The following is a 23,192-nucleotide window of genomic DNA, read 5'->3' as shown; positions in this document are numbered from 1 at the left end:
AAAGAAGAAGAACAAGAAGAACAAAAAGAAAATTATGCTCCAAAAGAACATACACATTCGGAGAAAAAGCGAAGCGAAAATGCGAAGGCGTTTTTCGATGCTTAATTTGAGAGCTCATTTTGCTTCTTCTTCAACTTCTTTGCTGAAAAGCATGCTGTTTGATGAATGTCTTGTGAAATTCAAAGAAAATTTTCAAGAACAACAAACAAGCAAAAATGATAATTCTTCTTCTGCTTCGGCTTCTTCTTTTATTTCTTCTGCTTATAGTAGTGAAGCTGAAGTTTCGCATCCTTCTTAACCATCTCCAAACACGTTTGCTTCTTCTCCCTCTTCTTCTTTGCATTTTTTTCAAACTCATTCCTCAAAGTCATCTCATTCAAAATCCAGATCATCAGTATCGGCTATATCTCTTCATTCAAAAGCCATTGCAGCAACATCGTCATCATTTATTTTTTCTTCATCTTCTGGTTCATCTTCCTTATCATTCTCTCAAAATGCATCTGTTTTCAAACAATTTCTTCATTGCCGCCAACCACTCACACACAATCAAAAAAAAATAAAAATAAAAAATAAAAATAAAATAAAAAAAATAAAAAATAAAAAATAAAAAAAAAAAAAAACACAGCAGCAACATCCTCAAACCGATCTCTATAACATATCCATTCTCAACTCTCACGCAAAATGCAGGTGAAGTCAAAAAACAAAAGAGGAAGCCGGAAGCAAGTCAGAATAGGAACTCGTCTCTATCACATTCTTCTTTGATGTCAACTTCTTCCACTGCTTCTTCTTATCCCTCTTCATCGTCATTGTCCTCTTTTCCATCTTCATCAAGTCTGCTCTCTTTTTCTATTTCTTCAAAAAAGAAATCAGAGAAAGGAAATGAAAATGAAAAAAAAAGCGAAAATGAAGCCAAAAATGCAACGACTCACAGTTCTCCTGAAACAGCACACGAGGAAAACGAAGATGATGCAGAAAATCAGCCAAATGGTATTATTTCTTCTCATCTAAATGCCTCTTCGAAACCAGATGGAAAATTATTTCCATCTTCTTCAGCATAAATTCGAATGACTATTTCGACATCGTCTCCACATACAAACGCAGTTACATATTCTTCTTCTACGTTTTCTTCATCTTCCTCTTCTTCTTCTGTTCTTCAAGAAATACAGTGCTCGCTCCATTTCACACTTCATTCTCTTCTCCACCACTGGGTCGGATGTGCTGAGACATGCCGGCGGAGAAGCACAATGGAAGACAACGTATTGCTTCTGCCTGTTGATGGATGGTGCATTGAGAAGCTTGTGTGCTATGAAGAAGAAGGGATTTTGGCCTCATACTGAAATGCCCTCCGGAGCTGAGGTTAACTGAGAAAGGAATGAAAGTACTGGAAATGAGAGAGGATGAGATCTGGGCAAGGAGGATGAGAGAGAAGGAGAGAAGGAAGAAGGAAAGGATGGAAAGAAAGAGAAAAGAGGATGGATGCGAAGGGAGAAATAGAGGGAGGAATAACTTTAAGGATGATACAGCCATTGAGAAATACGTCTATAGCCAACTGATAATGTTTTAAAAAACAAGAAAAAGACTCTACTGTACGAATTCGGATCGGATGTCTGTAAGGGAGGTCAGGGCATCGAAGAAGGAGGAGCATCATACCCAGAGGATGTTGCCGATGGAAGGGGAGATGTGGTGGATGACTTTGGAGAGAGAAGCGCGGAGGAAAGCGGGGAGCCACACTGATGGAAAGAGAAGCCAGTGTGCTGGTTAACGAATATCTGGTGAGCGCGGTGAAAGGTGATGCAGGCAGAGTCCAAAGCGAAGTCTTTTCTGATGTCTATGGAAGCCACCTCAAGGCAGCCTTGCCAGCCAGGGCGGATGGGCTAATGACAACGAGAGCAGAGCCAGCGAGCAAAGGGAAAGCGATCAGAGGGATGCGAGTTCCACGGAAGGGGACGCAGAAGCGATACGGAGAAAGTGGAACGACAAGGATACTGGAATTGTGGTTCAGCGCTTGAGATTCATGCACCATTCTGTTGTTCATATCTTCACATGTGGAACTGGTTTATAACAAATCTGTTCTCAAAACGAACAGACAGACAAAAACAGAGCATCAAAGGAGGCAGATAACTGGATGACATATAATTGATGAGAAGGAGATAGAGAGAATCAGAGGAGAAACGAAGAGAGGAAGATAAAATGAAGATGTTCGTGCGATAAAAGCTTTTTTAGTGGAAAAAGCAAAAATTGACGAGTTTCTTTTCATTTTTTAATATTTTCTTTATTTATCTAAAACTTTGATATTTAGATTATAACTAAATATTTCTAAGATTATTTGTTTGCAAACAAATTTATCAACAAACAGTTGATAACTTGATGAGTGTCTTATGTTACAATTATATTTTTGCGTAAGTGTTAATGTGAATTGATAAAATTCAACAAAAGTTTTATTATCTTCAACAGCTATTTTAAAATTTCTATTCAATAACATCATAAAACAAAATTTAATAAAAAAAATTACTAATAACATATTATTGTAATTATTGTCATGGAATATAAACGTTTGAACGAGTATTTCGTTCTGTTTGCTGCAGTTTTGATATTTTTTGAATTTGAATAATATGATTTTTTCAAAATTTGTAATAATAACAGTTAGAAACAAATTAAAATCAACAAATAATTAATAATTATAATATATTGATCTATATTCTCATGCAATTTCAAATAAAATTAATCTTTTCAACCTCACCCTTTATGAAATTTTTTTATGATCAAACTACGTTATTTTTTATGATATCAAAAAAAATCACCCATATTCATTTTTCATTTTCTCCTGAGAACAAAACAAAAGGAACTTTTCGAAAATATTCAGACTTCAAAATTATGTTATCAATTACGTTAAACTTGGATACAGTTTTCACCTTGAAATAAGATATGTTACCAAAACAAATCAACCATGTGGGTGATTTTTTTTGATATCATAAAAAATTCCGACGTTTGATCAAAAAATTTTTTCATTAAGGGTGGGATTGATGCGAGAATTTTTATTTGAAATTACGTAAAAATAAAGTTAAATATATTTGTATTACTTATTATTTGTTGATTTTAATTCATTTCAAATTGTTTTTATTTAAATTTCGAAAAATAAAATTTTTTTTCCAAAAAAATATCAAAGCTTCAATGAACAGAACAAAGCATAAATTTGCTGGTTTTAAAAATGTGATAACAATAATCCCAATAACGATATAAATCAATATCTTAAGTTAAAAACAGTTAAATAATATTATCGAAAAAATATAAAATAAGATTAGTTGAAATCGATAAATATAAAATAAAAACATTCAATTATCGGCGTTTCATCATCTGTTTTGCAAATCATCCTTTCCAGAAGTCATTTCTCCATCAAATGCATCGATTTATTGCTCTTCTGAAAAATGTGAGATTTATGCATTTTGCTCAATTCCACCCTCATCATTGAAAAATGTCCTGTTTTTTGTCAAAAAATATCATCTCCAATTCCCTTCCCAATCCCTTCACCCTGGGCACTTTCCATATGAATTCGCTCTCCCAACTCGATGGTCTCCCTGCACAACGCGACATCCCGCTTTCATTCATTTTCATTCATTTCCACCTCCTGCCATGAAAACAACACAAAAACATTCAACATGTTAATGTTCATATATAGAAAAATAAATAAAGACCAAACTGCCCTTCAACTGTTTTTTGCCAAACACACTCATTTCCACAACAATCATCATTCAAAAATTCAATCTCTTCATTTCAGCCTCAGAATGGTCAAATTGCAGCATGGAATGCATCTCCACAAAATATATCGTGTATCTCACTGGAGTGTCTTCTCAGCCCGTACACATTGTGGTGGATGCCCAGAGGTGTTTTTTCTTTTCAACTATGATCATCTCCTTTAATAATATTCTCAACCATCCAAAGAAGTATTTGAGGTTTATCTCACCAACACTATGCACATGAGGGATATGGGGCAGAGAAGAGATAGAAGAGGATTATTTGTGGGAGAGGGTGAGAGTTGAGTGTTTTTTTGAATGTTTATATTTCAAGAGGGGCTTTTGAAAGGAAGAAATTCTGAGACAGAAGGATGTGGAAGAGCAAGTGGAGATTTGGAGAAAATAATAAAGTTTAAATATAGAGAGAAAGTTGGGGATGATGAAGGAGGGCTTATTGTTGATGGGAGAATATTATTTTTGAAGAGAAAGAAAAGAGGGCAAAAGCGGGAAAGAAGAGGAATATAATGAAGTGTTCAATTGGAAGAGGGGTATTTTTTTTATGAGTGGAGAAGTATGTTTTATGGAAGAGAATGGGAAAGATGAAGAAAATGAATGGATTGATACTTAATGAGAAGTTTGTGAGCTGAATGGAAGAGGAAAAATGGAAATGAAAAGAAATTGAGAAAAATCAACAATTTCTATTTTTGAGGGGAAAGGAGAGGGCATTGCAAAAAGAAAGTGAATTGATTGGAAGAAGTTCAATTTTATTGATAAATAACAGAACAACAGCCAGAAATTCTTCAATATGGATAATTGTTTCCTTGTGTTGTTAACTTGTTTAATACGGCATTGCATCAATCGCCAACATCACATGAAACATATCAACTTCTTCACTAAATATATTGGAATATAAATGGATTACTCAATCACCATAAAAATTTATTTTCATCATCATCTCATCTTCTTCACTTTATTTCTCATCTTCCTCATCATTTCCTTCTTCTTCACCTTCTCCAAATTCTTCACCTTCTTGACCTTCTTTTTTGGTTCCTCTTTTCGCTTTGTGTTGCATCACATTCAACCTTCAGATGTTTGTGAGCTGTTTTATCAGCATCACGAGTTTGCCTTCCAAAAAGAATCTCAATAACTATTCTTCCTCTCAACAGTATCTTCGTCGCTGTATATGCCTTCTGTGAGATAACGAAATGTGCTTTTGAACTATTTTCTTCTTCCGAAGAGGAACATTCAGCTCTGCTTCAGCGATTCGTACGGCTACCGTGCTCCGGCTGTGCAGAATGAGATGAAAGGAGTGAATGGACATCGAATGAGAAATTGCAGTGGGAGATGGAAGGAGCTTCAAGGTACATTGCGTTCATCCGCTCGCTTTATGACACCGCCAAGAAGCGAAGAGAGAGAAGTTCAAGTTCAAATGGAAGAGGCAAAGAAGGCGGATTTCAGAAGCAAATTGGGCTTTGAGCAGAGGATAGGGAGACAGCAGGAAGAGCCAAAGGTGAAGACGAAGAAGAAGGAGAAAGACGAGTTTTGCACATCACAAATTGACATTTTTGACACAAGAGTTTCACAGGAAGCAACAGAAAGGAGGAGGAGGGACAGGGGAAGAGAAGGATAGTGCGAAAAAAATGATGATGAACAACAGTAGACATTTAACTCGTTCAACAGCACACTCTCATCTACCAAGTTGCACATTGAAAACATCGCAGCTTCTTCGACATATGCTACTCCTTTTTCTCCCTTGCAACATGCTCAGTCATCTGTTTCTTTTGTTATTGTTGGAACTCTACCGAAGACACTAACTCCTTCGCCACCATCCACAGACTTCTCTTCACTCACACAAAAGTCCATTTGAGCATCCGGCCAAATCTCTTCCTCTCACTCTCATTCATCTATTTCTTCCGTTTCGCTGCATATCTCTTTTATGATTCTCCGGAAGAGCAGATTGGGCAATGCTGGTGTGTTTGCAAGCAGCAGCGTGTCAGCGACGAGGGATGTGTTTGAGCCACAGAGTATCCTTCTGAACTATGCAGCGTATGTGGCTAGCCAGGGGATTCGTGTGCGTTGTGGTGAGAAGGAAGTGAAGGAAGGGAAGGGAGAGAAGAAGGATGAGAAGAGGAGTGAAAATGAGTTTGTGAGTGATAAAGACGAAAAGGGATCGTTGTGTCTGACAAATAAATGCATAGATAATGAGAAAAATGAAGGGGAAGAAGAGGAAGAAGAAGATGGATTTGACAAACACATTAGAAAGGCTCAGAAATAAAGAGGAGCAAAAGAAAAGAAGAAAACAACAAAAGAGAAGAATAAGCCTGTAACGATTCTAACCACTCTTTACTCAGATTTTCTGCCTGAAATCAAAAATCGAAGAATGATACAGCAACAAATATCGGAAAACAATTCACTCTCTCAACATTTTCATCTGCTAACGTATCATCTTCATTCTCAACTTCTTCGTTTCCAACTTCATCACCATCCTTTTTTGCTTCAACTACTTAATCTTGTTCTTATTTTTTCTTTTATTCTAGTTTTTTCATCAATTTATCATTTCTTTCTCTTCTTCTTCACCTGATTCATTTGCTAACATAGAAGAAATTCCTCAAAATCATCATCCACTTCCACAAGTGACGCCAATCAATCCTCCTCTTCCAACGGCCAATTAGATACAAGCAAATCAATCCAAACTGTTCAAGATACCTCGTTCAATTATTCATCCTTCACATGTATCATCGTCGTTGGGAATATATGGAATTTATTCTTCTTCCTCCTCTTCCTCTTCTTCTTCTTCTTCCAATCAACCAAATGAAATTCCAGCTGTTTTTCAGTGTTGAACCGAAGACAAACAGAAAAGAATAGTCGAAATGGCAATTTTGTGGGGGAAAAGAGAAAAAGAAAAAGAGGAAAAGAAGAGAAAAGAAGAAGAAAGAAAAAATGTGTTAAGAAACGATAAATCGGAAGAATTAGAAGAAAGAAAGAGAATATGAGACGAAGAAGAAATAATAAAATGGATAGAGAAGAAGAAGAAGAAGGAGAAGAGAGAGAATGAAAAAGAGAAGGAGAGGAAGAATAAGGAGAGTAAGGATTTGGTAGTGAAAAAAGGAAAAGAAGGAGAAAAAGGAGGAAAGGGAAGAAAGGGAAGGAAAACAAGAAGAAGAAGAAAGAAGAAAAGAAGAAGAAAATACAGATGGAGACTATCAAGATGAACTTTCTCTTTTGAAGCAAACTTCTCTTTTCACTCAGCGAAGACTGAAAGAAATCGAAGAGAAGAAGCAGTTGACATAAATGCTGGCTTTGAGAAAAGAAGAAGAAGATGATGATGATGTTGGGTTTAATTTTGCTGGCAAAAATAATGCGAAAAAACAAGGCGAAACGGGGAATTTAAAAGGAGAAAATAAAAATAAAAATAAAAATGATGAAAAGAAAGACAAAAAGAAAGAATAGCAAAAAAAGAAGCGGGAAATCCAAAATAAAAAAGAAATTTCACCTTCGCCGCTAATTCTCCGGTTGTATTTTCACGATATAAGCACGCAAGCGGAATGTTTAGCAGCAGAAGAAGCGAAAAAGACGAAGGAAAACGAGAAAGAATTGACATTTCATCCGATTATTTACAAAGAGACAGATTGGATTGTTAGAGAGAAGAAAAAAAAACGAAAAAAAGAAATAAAAAAAATAAAGAAAAAATAGAAAAAAGAAAACATTAAAACTTTATCTTCTAAGCCAACAGACCATCAACCAATCTTTTCAAATCTTCTGGGAACAAATAAGGCATTCCGTCTTTTGTTATTCTCTTCTTCCAAAACAAAAAGAAGTTGATTTCTTCATTGGACTTGTTGTGAATGGAGCTGTTTGAAGAGATGGATTTGGTGGGAGGATAAAGAAGAAGAAGAAGAAGAAGAGGAAGAGGAAGAAAAAGAAGAAGAAGAAGAGGAAGAGGAAGAGGAAGAAAAAGAAAAAGAAAAAGAAAAAGAAAAAGAAAAAGAAAAAGAAAAAGAAAAAAGAAGCAAAAAATTGGATGCGGATCAAGTTTTGGAGGAAATAGCGAATGAGCTGATGAATTGGATAGAAGAATTAGATTTGATTAAAGACGATAAAGAAGAGAAGAAAGAGAAGGAGAAGGAGAAGGAGAAGGAGAAAGAAAAGAAAAAAGAGAATAAATTGAAGAAAGATGAGGAAATAAGTGATGAAAACGAGGAATCAAACGAAAATGAGAAAGAAAAAGAAAAAGAAGAAGAAGAAGAAAATTCTTCAAAAGGGAAGAAAAATAACCTTAAAAATGAAGTGCAAAACAACGAAAACATGTCAAAAAGGAACAAAGAAATGAAAATAACACAAATTCCATTTCAATATTCTTTCAAAGAAAATATTCCATTTTCAGTTAAAACGACACATAAAGAAGGAGGAGAAATTGAAGAAGAAGAAGAAGAAGGAGAAGGAGAAGAAAGAGAAAGAGAAAGAGAAAGAGAAAGAGAAATGGAAAAAACGGAAAAAATAGAAAAAACAGAGAAATTCAATCAAAATCTTCTTTCGACGCTTTTGTTTCTGTTTGAAAATGATGTTTTTGGCAAACAAAACATTCTTTCTAACAAATCACGTTTTGAAGAGAAAAAACATATTTCTCCAACAAAATTAGAAATTTAATCTTTTCCTTCTTCTTCTTCTTCTTCTTCTTCTTCTTCTTCTTCTTCTTCTTCTTCTTCTTCTTCTTCTTCTTCTTCTTCTTCTTCTTCTTCTTCTCCTTCTCTTCCTTTTTTCTTCTTCTTCTTCTTCTTCTTCTTCTTCTTCTTCTTCTTCTTCTTCTTCTTCTTCTTCTTCTTCTTCTTCTTCTTCTTCTTCTTCTTCTTCTTCTATTTCTCCGACACCTTCTCCTTTGCTCACCTCATCGCTCACACAAAGGCCAATGAACTGAGTGTGAAGGCAAATTTGTTTCAAGAGGAGATTAACAAGCAATTGGAGTCATCGAGGAACACAACGAGAAGAATTGCGCAGAAAGTGCTGGAGAGGAATCAAGCCACTTCTGAGACATTTTCAAAAGGAGAATGTTTAAGAAACAGAGTGGAAATGGAACGAAGATGTGGAGAGGATGGAAAAGGAAGCGGGAAGAACAAGTGATGAAAAGAATAAAGAGAGAAAATACTTGTTCGAATAAGTTTTATTCATTGATTATCGATTTCATTGTATTTCATTCAACGTTTGATGAAGAAACTGAATCAAAAAGAAAGGACTGATATATTGTAATGATATTTCCGTCGAAGAAATAGATAAAGTCAAGAAAACAAATTGGTTTCAAAAGTTTGAAGTGAAATAATTTTTTATTGAAACAAATTTATTGCAAACTATTTCAATTGTGTTTTTCAAAGTATTTTTTATTTATTAGGATTGTTTAGTGAGTTGAGAAACTTGACATTTTCCTTTTGCAATTTTATTTTTTATTTTTCACATTTTTTTTTGATCTTGATCAATAAGAACTTATTAATTTTAAAAAAGGAATGACATATTGTATTCATGAATAAAACAAACATATAAAATAATTTGAAAGCTAAATGCTGAAGAAAAATCAATTTGATTTTTTGATCAGTAAGACCACCATAGATATTATTTTTTCGATTTTTGATCTTTTTTTATGATATCAAAAAAAAATCACCCATGTATTAAATATTTATAATTTTAGAATAAATACATACCGATCTTTGATAACACAAAATGGGAAAGAAATGTTTTCGTTTTGAAAAAATGAAATTGAAATCAAATATCTTATTTCAAATTATTCAACTTTTAAAAATTCAATGTTTTTCCGATTGTGTGATTTTATTTAAGATATTTTGTTATATTCTTATCAAAGATTCTAATCGTAAATGACGATTGAAAATTTGATTTTACAATAATTAATGAAGAGATCACAAAACTCCAAGGCATAATAGTATAATATGGCATTTTGTCAATTTCACAAATAACACCACATTCATATAATATTTGTTGTTTAAAGCACGTGTTGAATGATAAAAGTTTGCGGAAATGTGTATTTGACAAAAAATAAAAAATAATCATTTTTTTTTATAATAATTCGAATTTCAACCAAAAAATGCATTTTGAAGCAATTTTCACTATCTCCATTTCCTTTATAAACATCTCAATCATATAAAATATTTTTTCATCTTTTGCATAATCGGATCTCAGTTATATCTATGGGGTGAAATTTTCTTTTTCCAAATTTTGTTCCACCCGTAATTTACACAATAATTTCAACACAAAATTAAATAATTCACTGAATATTTTTTTAAAACTTTTTTTTTATAATAATAATAATAATAAACATTTATTTACCTGGGAAACTGATTCTGGACCCAAGTCCTGCAGGTTACTCTATCATTAAGAAATTAAAAAGCAACAGGATCGAATCAGTCTAGTCCTCAACCGAATAAAATTCGGTTTCATTGGATAAGCATAAATAAATATTTATTATTTCTAAGTTAATTAAACTTTTATTTTTTATTAATTAATTAGTTAGTTAAATTAAAAAAATAAATAAAAAATAAAAAATAATTAATAAAATTGAAATCAAATTCAAAATAATTTTATAGTTTGTTTATAACATTAATTATTATCAATCACTTTCAATAGTCTTAAAAAAAAAAAATAAAATAAAAATAAATAAATAAATAAAAAAATCATACCTTCATACCTATTTTTTCAAATTATACAATGAAAATTAGTGAAAAAAGGATTTTAATTAAAAAAAGAATTTTCAATAGAATTATTAAAAGAATAATTATCAGAAAATGAATCAAAAATTGAATTTTCGGAATTTGAATTACACACCTGTGACATACCTGTTTCACTTGTCAAGCTATTTGAATCTGAAGAATTATTCGTATTATTAAAAAAATTATTATTCAAATTTAAAAAATCTTTTTCTTTATGTAAATTTAAAAATTTCATTCTATTTTCAATAACTTTCTTCACACCTTTTCCAAATTTTCCTTTTTCTGAAATAAAAATATCATTTTTTTTTATTATCGTTTCTTTCAAAAACTTTTCTTTTTTTTGCTTCTAATTTTTTCATAATTTTATATTCAATTTCAAACAAACCTGAGCTATTTTCGCAGCTGAGCGGAGAAACGAGAAGTTTCCCTGTATCTTTTTTTAAAAAACAAATAATTTTTCATACCTTTTATTTTCATTTCATTCCAGTTTGTTTCTTTTAATTCTTTGTGACTAAATAAATAAATAAATAAATAATTAAATAAATAAATAAATAAATAAATTCAAACCTTAAAAAATAATGCTTCGTTTCATTTATCTTTTTTTTCTGATTATGAAAAAAAGAAGAAAAAATATTAAAAGAATAATTAAAGTTACTATTTAAAGAATCAGAAATAAAAAAGATGAATTATCAGAAAAAAAAAAATTAAAATTTGAGAATTACGAAAATGCGGCCCATTGTCGCAAAAAAAGTTAAAAGAATCAACATTAATAATAATATCAAATTGCAAAAGTTGTTTCAAACATTCACACACAAAACGATAATCATGTGATAAAATTTCTGAAAAATAATTAAAACAACACTTTTTTTAAATGCCAAAATTATCAACGTAAAAAACCACAAAACACAAATGAAAAATTTGTTTCTTATTAAAAAATGATTTTCCAGTCTCATTATTAGAAATAGGTAAACACCAATTTTCTTAAAAATCCATTAAAACAATAACTTCATTTTTTTTTAGATTTTCTTTTTTCTCAAAAAAAAGTTTCTTTGATGTTGGGCCATTTTTTCGATGATGAATTATTAAATTCAATTCATCATCTTCAGTTTGGCCCAATTTAAGTCCTTTTCTTTCTATTTCAAATTTTTTCTTTTCTAAATATTTTCCTCTTTCACAGATTGCACATTAATCAGTCCTTTTCTTTGATTTTATAAAATTATTTGTTTTCTTGCTAAATGTCGAATAGGACATTTTGACTTCCACTTCTTTCTTCATTTCAAAAAATAAATCTTTTTTTGTTTTTTCAATTAATCTTTTTTCATTTGGAGAAAAAATTCCAAAGCCTTTTCTTTCTCTTTTCATATTTTTCAACAAACAAATACTATTTTCTAAATTTCCATCAACATGTCCACCATCACTCCCTCTTTCCAACCCTCCCTCCTTCACAATTTCTCCATCATTCCACTCTCCTTCAACTCCATCTTTTCCTCCATCCAACTCTTCTTCCATTTCAATTCCTTCTCCGTTATTCAACTCTTCTTCCATTTCAATTCCTTCTCCATCATTCAATTCTTTTTCTATAACAACTCTAGCTCCAATCCCGCAAGCATCCGTCACACCTCCAGCTCCAAGCCCACAATCATCCCTCAAACCTCCAGCTCCAAAGTCTTCAGCATCAATCCCATAGACAGAAAAATTGGGAATATTGATTTTGGAAAAGGTTGTGTTTGAATAAAAATTTTGCAAAGAAAATCTGTTACTTGAAAAGTTATTATAAAAAAAATTTGTATTATTGTTATTATTTTCTATATATGAATATTTTTTAGTATCATTTTTTTCTTTAAGATAATATTTATTTTTTTTTCTTTTTTCAAATTCATTATTATTTTTATATTCTTCATTTTTCTTATTTTTTTCAATATTTTCATTTTTATCTTTTTTATTTTTTCTTTTATTCTTTTCTTTTTTATTGTAAAAATCATTTATGATAATATTTGTTTTTATTTTGGTCAACATTCCAACGCTCCCCCCAGCACTCAATGTTGCAGCCCCAACGCTCCCCCCAGCACTCAATGTTGCAGCCTTGGAGCTCTCATTGATAAAATTTGATGGTATTGTGTTATGTTTTGATTTGAGTGAGTTGGAAATTTCATATTTGTTTTTTTTGAATTAAATGATTTAAAAGAATATTTGTTACGCTTTTTTTGTGTTTTATATTATTATTTATTAATTTTACTTTTAATTGTTTATTTTCTTTTTTATTTTTATTATTATTTTCTTTTATGATCTTTTCATCTTTTGATATTATCACTTCATTCTTTTTTTTAGTTTCTTTTTTTTTATTGTTTGTTTTTTCTTTTAATTTTTTCTTTTCTTTTTGTTTTTTATTTTCTGTATTTTCTTTTTCTAATTCTTCTTTTTTATTTTTTTCATTACATACAGTATTGCTCAATCGCTTTTCAATATCTTCTGGCTTTTTTTCATTTGTAGCGAAATCTGAAATTTTATAAATTAATTTAACATCAGTAATTAAGAAAAATTTTAAAAACAAAAAACTAAATGGGTGATTATTTTCGAAATCATATTTTTTCTGTCAAAAATTTCTGTTTGAAAACTTGAAAAGAATATTCATAAATGGACCCTTAAAAGTTATGATTTTTTAATGATGCAGCTTCTATTTTCTAAAAGCAGACTTTGGCTTTTGAAATGAATGATAAACATTTAATGTTTTAATGATAAATATTCAGCAGATAATTATGAATTTTCAAAATAATAATAACACCGAAAAAAGTTATGATTTCAAAAATAATCACCCAAATGAAAAAAAAAATTTAAACAATAATCAAACTTGTTTTTTTTCTTCTCGAGTTTTCGCAGCTGCAAGAACTATGGTTTTAAAGCCAGCGTTCAGCAGTTCGAAACTCTTTTTCATCTAAAAAAATATATCATTCAATAAAACACATTTTTTTTATTATAAACAAAATAATTATTAAAATTATTAATGATAAAAAAATTAATATTATAAATAAAAATAAAAAAAACTTCTAATTGAAAGAACATCTTTATCACTGCTTGATAAAGCTGTAGGTGCTGGGGCTTTGTTTTTCTCCCGTGAATAGTAATATTCTCCGGGAGAAATGCCCCAGCCTTCTTGATTCAATTCAGCGATTGAAAACAAGGAAGAAGCACAACTGAGAAGCTGAACCCGAAGGTTCAAGGGGCTTCTTTTACGCACTTCACCGATATTTGATAGAAATTTTGTAGTTTTCTCTTTAAACGAATAATAATAATAATAATCATAACATAAAAAATAAAATTTATTTGCTCAATGTTTAAATGATAATAAAAATATAAAAGCAAACCTTCAAAACGGGTTTGGATTGCCTCTTGGAAAGGCTTTCCTTTTTTGCAGCGAAAAATAAAATAAAGTAAACATCCCACGGGGTCGGATGGAGCAGCGGACTCCAAAGCTTCTAAAACTTTATCGGCTTTTCGAGTTTTGCTTGCACGAGGCAAGTCAATAAAGTTTCCAATCATCAACAGCTTGACGGAAAAAAATTATGGAAAACAAAATAATTAATGTGAATTACAAAATAAAAACAATGAAAAAAAACACACTTTTGATTTGTGAATCATTTGTATTTCCTTTTTATTTTCTTCCTTTTTTTTCGATAATGTTTGAATATCATCATATATTAGCAATTGGACACGTTAATCAATTCACCTCAATTCTGAATAAACTACTGAGGGATTGGACATCACGAAAGGTGGAGGCAGGTTGCGCAGAAGGTAATGAAGAAGATGAGAAGGAAGAAGAAGAAGAAGAAGAAGAAGAAGAAGAAGAAGAAGAAGAAGAAGATTCTTGTGAAGTGGATCATATATCATGAGATGATAGTGCAGTGTTTATGCTGATGGTTTGAGTGTCGCGTTGCCATCAGCTTCTGTTTCCTTTCCTTTGCTCATTTCGGTTGATGAAGTCTGCTTGTTGCTAATGTTGTTGTAATTACAGTTATTATTACAGTTATTATTAATGCTTTAATATTCAGATGCTGCAGATGATGACAAACAACAGAAATTAGATGGTTTTTGGATGTTCTTATCAGTTTGGTATCCAGCTGGATGAGATGTTTTCTGAGAACTCGAAAGAAAATTGCCTTCATTTGGTGGATGAGATGATGAAGTGGAGGAATATGATGATTATGAAGAAGAAGAGTGCGTGGAGGAATAGGATGAAAGAGCAGAAGATGTCTGGCGTGATGAGTGATTTGTGTGGTGGAATAGCTCAGAAGGCGAAAAGAATGGTGCTATTCGAGAGGGATATGGAGGAGGCAGGAAAGCTTGCTTCATTTGTGTTAGAAGTATGGTGAAGTCTGTCAGCGGAGGGTTTCCAGCAATTCCTGCGATGGGTATCACAGACGGAATCTGCTCAAACACACAGGCAGACGAAATAAATGAAGCAGAAGAGACACCCAGTGGCACAACATTCCCAACAGACACGCCCTGTGAAGATGATCCTTGTGGATGTCAATTGTATCGATTTGATGGGATCTGCTGGGAAATTGGAAGTGGCCCAGCAAGTGGGAAAAGAAGATAAGGCATCCAAAATGAAGTCGAGGAGTCCAGTGATGAATGAGCATTTGCTCCTCCTGACGAATGAGAAAATCCTTGGCATTTGGACGAGGAACTCGAACAAGGTGCTGACTGAGTTTGATAAATAATTGGTGTATTTTATCCAGTGGTGGAGACTCAAAATCCTGAGAAGTTAGAGATATTCCATCTGAAGGTGATGTCGGGGATGAAGAGGAAGGAGTTGAAGGAGTTGAAAGAAATAAAGAAGCAAGAAGTGGAGAAGATGAGGAAAAATGTTAAAATGATTATAGAGGAGAAGGTGAAGAAGCAGAAAAAGGCAAAGAAGAATGAGAAGACGAAGACAAAGTTGAAAATGATGAAGAATGAGAAAAATAATTCGACATTTGCGCAGAAGATGATGAAGGCTGCCTGGGAATTGAAGAAGTTGGCGAATCAAACGAACGAGAGGCAGACGAAATCGATTGCATTGATCCGCTTTCTATTTGAGATAGCCTGCTTTTCTTTTCCGTCTCAAATGAAATAGTCCCTTCGCTTATCTCTCTGGCCACACCTGACTTTTTCTTCGGGGAGATCATCTAGATTTTTTCGTATTGATTCATCAGCTGCATCAGAATGCAGGCAAGAAGCGGACTCTCTGTCATCGCTATCAGCTGTTCCTCTTTTGTGAGCGTGTCGTCGCTGTCCATCACAAGTTCCATCTTCTTTTTCTCTCTTTCGCGAGCTTTTCGCTCTGCTCTGTGTGCTTCTGTCTCCTTTCGAAGAAACTTTCGCTCTTCTGCTATTTTCTTCTTCTCCTTCTCCTTCTTCTTTTTCTTCTGCTCCTGGTTATTCTTTGGAAGAGACCAGATGTCTCATCAACAGCACTCATTGAATCTTATCTGGATGTAGCTAGAGTTCTTGTCAGCTTCTCTTCATATGACTCATCTTCACATTCTGTCTCATCCTCCTCCTCCTCCTCCTTCGGTCATTCCTCTCAGCAGCCAAACTCTGCTTCTACAAACACTCTTCCTTCTTACTCAGAAAGTGACGAAGAAACCCTTCAGCAGCTGTTTGCTTTGCTCATCGTGATGATCAGCTCGTTCTCTTCTTCTGTCCTTCCTCTTCTGCTTTCAAGTGCTTTCGAGCCATTTTTCCTTCTCTTCTTCTGCGCTGTTCCCGACGCTGCTGACGCTGTTCAACCGCTTTCTGCTTCTGCTTTTATAAATGCTATTGTTTCACCACCTGTTTCTTCTGTTTCTTCTTCATCTTCTTCATTCTTCAATTCTCTTTACGCTCTTTCACCCTTCAGCTCCCCTTCCACACCGCATGAGCCACTTCTTATTTCTCTCCTCTCCTCCTTCCTGGACATCTCCTCTGCCTCCATCGTTCTCGGCAGTCCCTGTTTGCCTCGGGGAATGCAGAAGCGCCATGTTGCTGTCTTTTTCTCTTCGCTCTTTGAGCTGCTGAATTCCGCACTGAACAACAGTGAAATAAACACGAAGTGTCCAGGGATGATACCAGCAAGGGTGGCTAAGTCTCTTGGAGCTGTCATTAAATACCAGGCAGATGTGATTATGGATGTTCGAGGTGTTTGTTAGTGGGAGGTGATGATGATGATGATGATGATGATAAGTACATCAATGAATTGTCAGGAGCATCACCTTCTTCTTCCTCCACCACTTCCTCTTCCTCTTCATTCTCTTCTCTGAACAATCTCACAAAGAAGCGCCAGCTGTCTCTTCTGCCTGTCTCAGTTGCGCTGAGAGTCATTCTGAAAGAGCTTTCAGCTTCATTGCGCATGCAATCGGACAACAGAAAATAATCTGAGAAAACTGGAAAGATGGATCAAAACAGAAGTTGGCTTGAAGCTGCCTGAGAAGTTATTTGGGCTGATGCTCATTAATTATCTGTGGATGGACAAGCTTTTCACTGGATTCGATACCGTTGCTGCTTCAACGGGTGCTTCACCACCAGGAATGGCTGGGAAAGAGATGCTGCGCAGTTTCTCTGCTTCTTCTTCTTCTTCTACTACTTCATATTTGCCCTCAAATATTGCACGGCGCGATTAGCAGAGGAAGCTGACCTAGTCGCATTCACGTAGCAACTCAGAAGTGGAACTCATTCAGAGCCATTTAATGGAAGACAAAGAGAGCAGAAAGTCCATTTTGAGTCTGATTGCTGCGCAGTGCAGCGGAAATGAGGCAAACACAGAGCGTCTGCTGCATCTTTTGAACGAGGCGCAGACGATGAACTACAAGAATACGTACACGTCTTTCCACTTCACACCCGCCGAGCAGATTGCAAAATCGCACAAAAAGGAGAAGAAGGTTGAGAAAAGCGAAGAGGTTAAATACAGAGGCATTGTGAATCCAGGCACAATGTGCTACATGAACTCTCTGTTTGTGCAGCTGTTTATACACACGCAGCTGCGCTCCACGCTTCTTCTGTGAAAAGGAGAGCAGTTTCAAGGAAGCGCCCTGGAGAAGCTGACAAGACCTTCACAAGCAGATGTGCTGAGTGAGTGGAAGAAGAGCAAATAAACAAGCACACACACACCAGACGAGCTGGAGACGAAGATGTCAGAGATGCGGCTGCGCAGCGTGAAAGAGGAGCAGAAAGAACGGAATAGTGCTGTGTGGAGAGCTGTTCGCTATCTCTTCTGGGAGCTGCAGGACAACCCGAACAGGAAGGAGTTCATTGATGCTGAGCAGTTTCTGGAGGTATATCTCGACCTGGACAGGAAGCAAGTTGTGAATGGCGTGCATTGTGACATCCACGAGTTCTTCATGTGTCTTGTGGACAAGCTGGAGATGCACTTGGACGCAGTGGCAGCTCCGAACTTTGTCCGGCGCTTTCTGAAGGGTCACGCGATGAACCTGCATGTCTGCCGATACGGGCACGAGCGGTGGCATTCAGATGGCTTCAATGTGCTCGAGGTGGAAGTGAAAGGGAAGAAGAGTCTGGTGGAATCGTTGACGTCGATGGTGGTTGGGTCGAAGATTGAGGATTACGAATGCGAAGAGTGTGGCAAGTATCATAAGGTTGATGTGATCAACCGAACAGTTCTGAGAGACCTGCCGAATACACTCATTATTTTTCTCAGGCGTTTTGACTACCAGCCGCTGACTGGGAACAGAGCGAAGATCAACGACAAGTTTGAGTTCCTCCTTGAGGAGGACTTGGATCTCGAGACATTTAGGTGGGAGGCGATGCAGGTGAGGATAGAAAAACTAAGCAGTATGAAACGGTTTTCCAAAGCTGACACAGCAATTACCTTGGAAAAGGTTGGACGCAAAGAGAATCTGAAGAATCTGCAGGTGCCGCATAACAACGAAAGCAAAGACAAGCTGCGTCCGGAGAGCTGCTGCAAATACCGTCTGCAGGGCATCATCAACCACTTGGGCACGGCCAAAGCTGGACACTACATCTCATTTGTGTGTGAAAGAGATGCGCCGCACCAGTGGTACGAGTTCAACGACGACAGAGTTAGGCTGCTCCCTTCTCCTGCCATTGAGACACTAAAAGCAGAGGCCTTTGGCGGGAGCTTCCTGGACGACACCGCGCTGATCGATCCCGAGATCCTCAAGTACAAGCGCCTGGGCCTGCTGAGCGAGGCAGACACGGTCAAGCCGTACTCGGCATACATCCTCATCTACGAGCGAAAGCAGCCTGTGGACGACTGGAGCCTCGAGCGCCAGCTGCTCAGTCAGATTCTACAGGTAAAGCTGAAAGAAATGGCAAGAGGGAGCCATCTGCCTCCAACTGTATCGCAAGCAATCGGATCTTTTCCTCTTTTCGCAATGCATCCTCCACCGCCCCACCAGTCTCCGCTGAAGATGCGTTCTCCTTTTAATAACGATGTGTTCGCAGATTCCGCCTTGACAGAGCATTTACCAATGAAATCATCTTCAGATGGGACGAGCAGTTTGGATGCGAACAATACGCCGAAGAAGAGGAAGCAGCAACAACAGTCACTAATACCAGATTATCTTCAACTGGTGCTTCATCTGCAACATATGTTTCATCTTTGATTAAAACGAAACTTACTGGTAAAAGCTCATCATCTTCATCCTCATCTGTCTCAGCTTCTATGGCTATGATTGTTTTGAATGTTCAAAAGGTTGATACAAAATTTTTGCACATCCTGAAATTTTTTGTGTGAGTTATTTGCTTTTCACCTTCTCCCATTCAATGCATCATGCGGTGTTTGAACAGTGGAGCATGGAGTTGGAGCAGATTCTTGTCCGCTCGCCAGACTTGTCGTTCAAACTGATTAAGCGCATCACAACTGAGTTGCTCAGCGGAGAAGCAAAAGAGTGGGATGCTTGCCTTGCCCGGAAGCAAAACCAGAAGAGTTCAACTGCATCCACTGCAGTGTGTGCGATGACTGCTCTGGAGCTGAACAAGCTGGAATCTGAAGACATTGCAGGTGCGCCGTCAATTGCGAAGGCCTTTCTCTTACGCTGCAAAGACACTCAGCTGCATCTGTGTTTTTTCCGCGTGCTCCTCTGCGCCCTTTCTGCTGTTCTGAAGTCAGTCCCAGTGTATTTGTCCAAAGCAGACGCCTCTCTGTCACAGCAATACCTCTCCATTCTGCTCCAGCAGCTCTTCTACTTCTTCACATCGCTGCGCGATCTTCTGCCTGCCAAGCAGAAGAAAGCCATCCAATTCGTCCCTCTGTTCGCCTTCCTCGCGATGTCTGCTTTCTGTCTCCTGTTTGCTCTTGGCTGCTCCTCCTCGCCAATTACCCTCAGCGCTGCCAGGACTTTCTTTCCCCTTCTCTGTCAAAACAGTCGGGAAAGTGGACATATGCATTGAAGTCGCTGTATTCACTTGCTCCTCTGGATGGTAACAGTGCTTGCCAGGATGAGCTGCCTCCGGTTCCGCGTGAAGAAGCAATAGCGTTGTTGACTTCTCTCATTTCTTGTCTGTATAATGCACCATCTCCATCTGCGTCTGCTTCTCTCTCCATTCTTATGATTTTGAAAGGAACGAAGCCTACTCCTCTTTTTGCTTCGGATTCGTCCTTTTGCACAATTTCGCTTCCTTCTTTTCCAATTTTACCAGAAGATGCATTTTATTCGATCATTTCGCAGTCATTTTGTGATGTTCTTCTTTCTTCCACAAAAGCACCCAGCCACGTTGCTTCCCTTTGCTCACTCACTTTGTCCTCTTTTTATTCCATTCGTCTCGATGTTGCTGAGCATAAGTCACACCTTTTGCTTTTGGAGAAGCATTTGGCACAGATTGGGGTTGGCTGGCTGCTCCTCAAGTCAGAAGAGTTGCTGTGCACACAAAACAGAGAAATGAATTAAAAGTGGATGGGGGTGTATTTATCTGTTGTGACATGCACAGTTACACAAGCATATTCATCATCATCATTATATTCTTCTTCCTCATCTTCCTCCTCCTCCTCCTCCTCTTCTTCTTCTTCTTCTTCTTCTTCTTCTTCTTCTCTCCCTCTTCCTGATCCTTCCTCTATTCTTCCTTCAATTGAGTCTTTACCCGATCGTTCTTCCATCCTTCTTCCGGATGATATTTCAAATTCTCTTCCTCCATCTTCTCCTTCTCCTTCTCCTCCTCTTTCTTCTTCCGAAATGTCATCTTCCCCACTGCAAACAACACAAGTCCATTCAGCACCATGAAACATCAAGTGTAATCAGCAGTAGTATTATTGTCGTGTCATTCTTCTCATCTGTTAAATAAAGCGAGACATACTCCACAAATTCATTTGCAGGAAGTGCTGAACTAGCATGTGAAGAGCAAGTGCATTCTGCAAAGGCAGATATCTTAGAGAGAGGGAAGACAGGGAGAAACAAGAGAAGTGACAGGGAAGCAGAAGTGTGATTGAAGAGAAGAGACAAAGGCGAAGTCGCAGACGATGATAGTGGCTTAAGTGTTGTAGTTGGAGAGGGCGGAGGAATGAATGGGGTGATGTGTTGGCTTTGATGATGAAAATGTTAAAGATGATGAAGAGAAAGAATAAGACGAAGGAATAAAGGTGATTATTTCCAAACAGATTATTATATTTCTTCTTCTGAAAAATCCTTCCTGAAAATTTTTTGTATTCTAAATCTTTTTGTTTTCATGTTCTCATAGAGTTTTCCGTTTGTATGCATAAGTTATCCGTAAGCCTTTGCGACAGACCGACATTTTCCAAAATGTTCGACAAGTCGACCGACAATGCAAAAATATATCTGCAACAATTAAATTTATTTTCATTTTTTTTTATTCGTTTTTTCTTATCATGGCATCTATATTTTTTGATTAATAAATAGAAAAACAAACAAATCAACGATTCTTTTTTCTTTTCTTCTTTTTTTTTTTTTTGATTTAAATGACTAATTTTTAACATTTTGCTAATATGAATTTGATTTTTCATGTTTTCGAAATTTAAAAATTATCATTAGTCCATAGAAAATAACTTATTATCTTTTTTTAACAAAAGAATTTCTATTTTTCATTTGTTTCAAAAATTCATTTTTACGACAATGATCAGTAGGTCGAATAGATCAGTCGGTCGAACAGATCAGTCGGTCGAACGGAAAAATTGATTATTTGATTGATATCATGATACAATTAACAACATATGAGGATTTTTTAAGAAGCTTGCCTTTGGAATTACAAAACAGTACAAAATCAAAAGAAATCGTTTAAATTTAACATAAGATTAAATTTGACAGAAACTTTTTAATTTTTTTTTTCAAAAGAGTGCTGCATTAAGCAAAAAAATAGAATAGCTGAAAAAATGTGATTGTTCATTTGTTGAGTTGGAATGTTCAAAATCAACAAATTTTGGAAAATGTTAGATTTTTTCAAGTTTTGATCAAAAATTATATCATATCATTTGTTTTGATTATTATCCAGTTTACAGGCATCCTAATAACACTGGAGAAGATATAGGAAAAGTTCACTTTGAAATTTAAAAAATGTCAGTTTGGATAGCTTATACGCCTGTGAAAAATGATGGAACATTGAAAAAAGATGGACATATTTATTATTTGTGTCCAAACTGCAAAGAAGGAGTTAATTGTGGAGTTTCCGGAAGAAAAGGACGTGATCGAGTAATTAATCATCAATGTCCCCTTTTGACAAATTCATCAATCGTCAAATTTATGAAGCAGAATCATCCTCTCAAACAAGCAACTTATTACTCAAACAAAAAAGTAGTTCCATTTCATTTTCAATATGATTTATTAAAAAAACAATTTTTGAGGTTAATTGGACATTGTAACATTGCATTTTTGTCCACTTATTCATCTGAGTTTAATAGTTTCATTTCTTCTCTTATACAGATTTCTCAGCAAAATCCATCATTTTCTCCAGAAACCATATTTCCGACATTGAATTACAGAAAACTATCAGCAATAATTTTTGAGGAAGTGGAAGGTGCAATTAAAGAAAGGGATGCTGCAATTTTCAATTCTTCAGTCGGTATTATGATTGACGGTGGAGTAATTTCTGGTAAAAAGTACACAGCTGTAACTGTGGTTCCGTTGAATCCAGGTGCAAAGCCAATGTTTTATAAATTAGTAAAAGCGTGCTTCACTTCCTTTGATTATTCGCAACTTGCAGTCCAAATTATGACTGAAATAAAAGATTTACACGGAGAAGTTCGGTGTTTTTGCACAACAGCTTGCTTCCTCAGAAGCTTGCAATTCAGAGCCTTTCAGAAGAAACCACAACAGTAAAATCTTTGTCATTTTACAAAGGTACACCACCAATTTTTATTTATTGTTGCAACCATTTATTAAACTTAGTTGTTTCTCATTTTTTTAACAATAACGAATTCTTTCGAACACAGAAAGATGCAATTATTTCATTTACGAAACAAGCGAAGGTGATTTCCCGAAGGCAACCCTCAACACCAAAATGCCCTTCTTTCATTGAAACAAGATGGCTTTGCATTTTTGATATTTGTTTTTATTAGAAAACATTTTCGTGATGAGATTTTTTCTGAATTATAGGAATTGATTTTTTTCGAAAATGTGATCAAATGTGAACTTCTATTATTTCCCTTAAGAGAACTACAGTTACAGTTCGAAAAAGATGAAACGAAGTTAGGAGATGTATTCCATTTGCTGGTGAAAGCATTTGCTCGCTACTCATGGATGCAGGACCTTGAAGAATTCTCAGAAGAAAACTGGCAATCTGGTTTATGTGATATTATAATCCTTTTGTT

The 23,192-nt window shown here is 35.4% G+C and overlaps 7 protein-coding genes across 7 annotated transcripts; 6 read left to right on the top strand and 1 right to left on the bottom strand.

Annotated features, from left to right (window-relative positions):
- Positions 1–1,064: 1,064 nt before the first annotated feature.
- Positions 1,065–1,734, top strand: MONOS_15315 (uncharacterized protein; the record flags this gene model as incomplete). The annotated part of the gene is made up of 2 exons (XM_067868184.1): positions 1,065–1,298; positions 1,615–1,734. The coding sequence occupies 2 exons, from the start codon at positions 1,065–1,067 to the stop codon at positions 1,732–1,734; spliced, it is 354 nt and encodes a 117-aa protein (XP_067733029.1).
- A 3,297-nt stretch (positions 1,735–5,031) lies between these two features.
- Positions 5,032–5,361, top strand: MONOS_15314 (uncharacterized protein; the record flags this gene model as incomplete). Its single annotated transcript, XM_067868183.1, has 1 exon — positions 5,032–5,361. One exon carries the CDS (start codon positions 5,032–5,034, stop codon positions 5,359–5,361), a length of 330 nt encoding a protein of 109 aa, XP_067733028.1.
- A 306-nt stretch (positions 5,362–5,667) lies between these two features.
- On the top strand, positions 5,668–6,006 carry MONOS_15313 (uncharacterized protein; the record flags this gene model as incomplete). The annotated part of the gene is made up of 1 exon (XM_067868182.1): positions 5,668–6,006. One exon carries the CDS (start codon positions 5,668–5,670, stop codon positions 6,004–6,006), a length of 339 nt encoding a protein of 112 aa, XP_067733027.1.
- Positions 6,007–14,801: 8,795 nt separating this feature from the next.
- MONOS_11151 (uncharacterized protein) lies at positions 14,802–15,035 on the top strand (the record flags this gene model as incomplete). The annotated part of the gene is made up of 1 exon (XM_067863657.1): positions 14,802–15,035. The coding sequence occupies one exon, from the start codon at positions 14,802–14,804 to the stop codon at positions 15,033–15,035; it is 234 nt and encodes a 77-aa protein (XP_067733026.1).
- A 1,273-nt stretch (positions 15,036–16,308) lies between these two features.
- MONOS_11152 (uncharacterized protein) lies at positions 16,309–16,780 on the bottom strand (the record flags this gene model as incomplete). The annotated part of the gene is made up of 2 exons (XM_067863658.1): positions 16,309–16,555; positions 16,647–16,780. The coding sequence occupies 2 exons, from the start codon at positions 16,778–16,780 to the stop codon at positions 16,309–16,311; spliced, it is 381 nt and encodes a 126-aa protein (XP_067733025.1).
- Positions 16,781–17,145: 365 nt separating this feature from the next.
- Positions 17,146–17,460, top strand: MONOS_11153 (uncharacterized protein; the record flags this gene model as incomplete). Its single annotated transcript, XM_067863659.1, has 1 exon — positions 17,146–17,460. The coding sequence occupies one exon, from the start codon at positions 17,146–17,148 to the stop codon at positions 17,458–17,460; it is 315 nt and encodes a 104-aa protein (XP_067733024.1).
- Positions 17,461–17,586: 126 nt separating this feature from the next.
- MONOS_11154 (putative Ubiquitin carboxyl-terminal hydrolase family protein) lies at positions 17,587–20,655 on the top strand (the record flags this gene model as incomplete). Its single annotated transcript, XM_067863660.1, has 5 exons — positions 17,587–18,833; positions 18,881–19,130; positions 19,226–19,439; positions 19,490–20,262; positions 20,329–20,655. 5 exons carry the CDS (start codon positions 17,587–17,589, stop codon positions 20,653–20,655), a joined length of 2,811 nt encoding a protein of 936 aa, XP_067733023.1.
- Between the last annotated feature and the right edge of the window lie 2,537 nt (positions 20,656–23,192).

This window comes from Monocercomonoides exilis (assembly GCF_001643675.1).
Source record: "Monocercomonoides exilis strain PA203 chromosome Unknown scaffold8-1962414, whole genome shotgun sequence".
In the NCBI taxonomy this organism is placed as follows: Eukaryota; Preaxostyla; order Oxymonadida; family Polymastigidae; genus Monocercomonoides; species Monocercomonoides exilis.
This window is presented reverse-complemented; position numbering and strand designations above follow the sequence as displayed.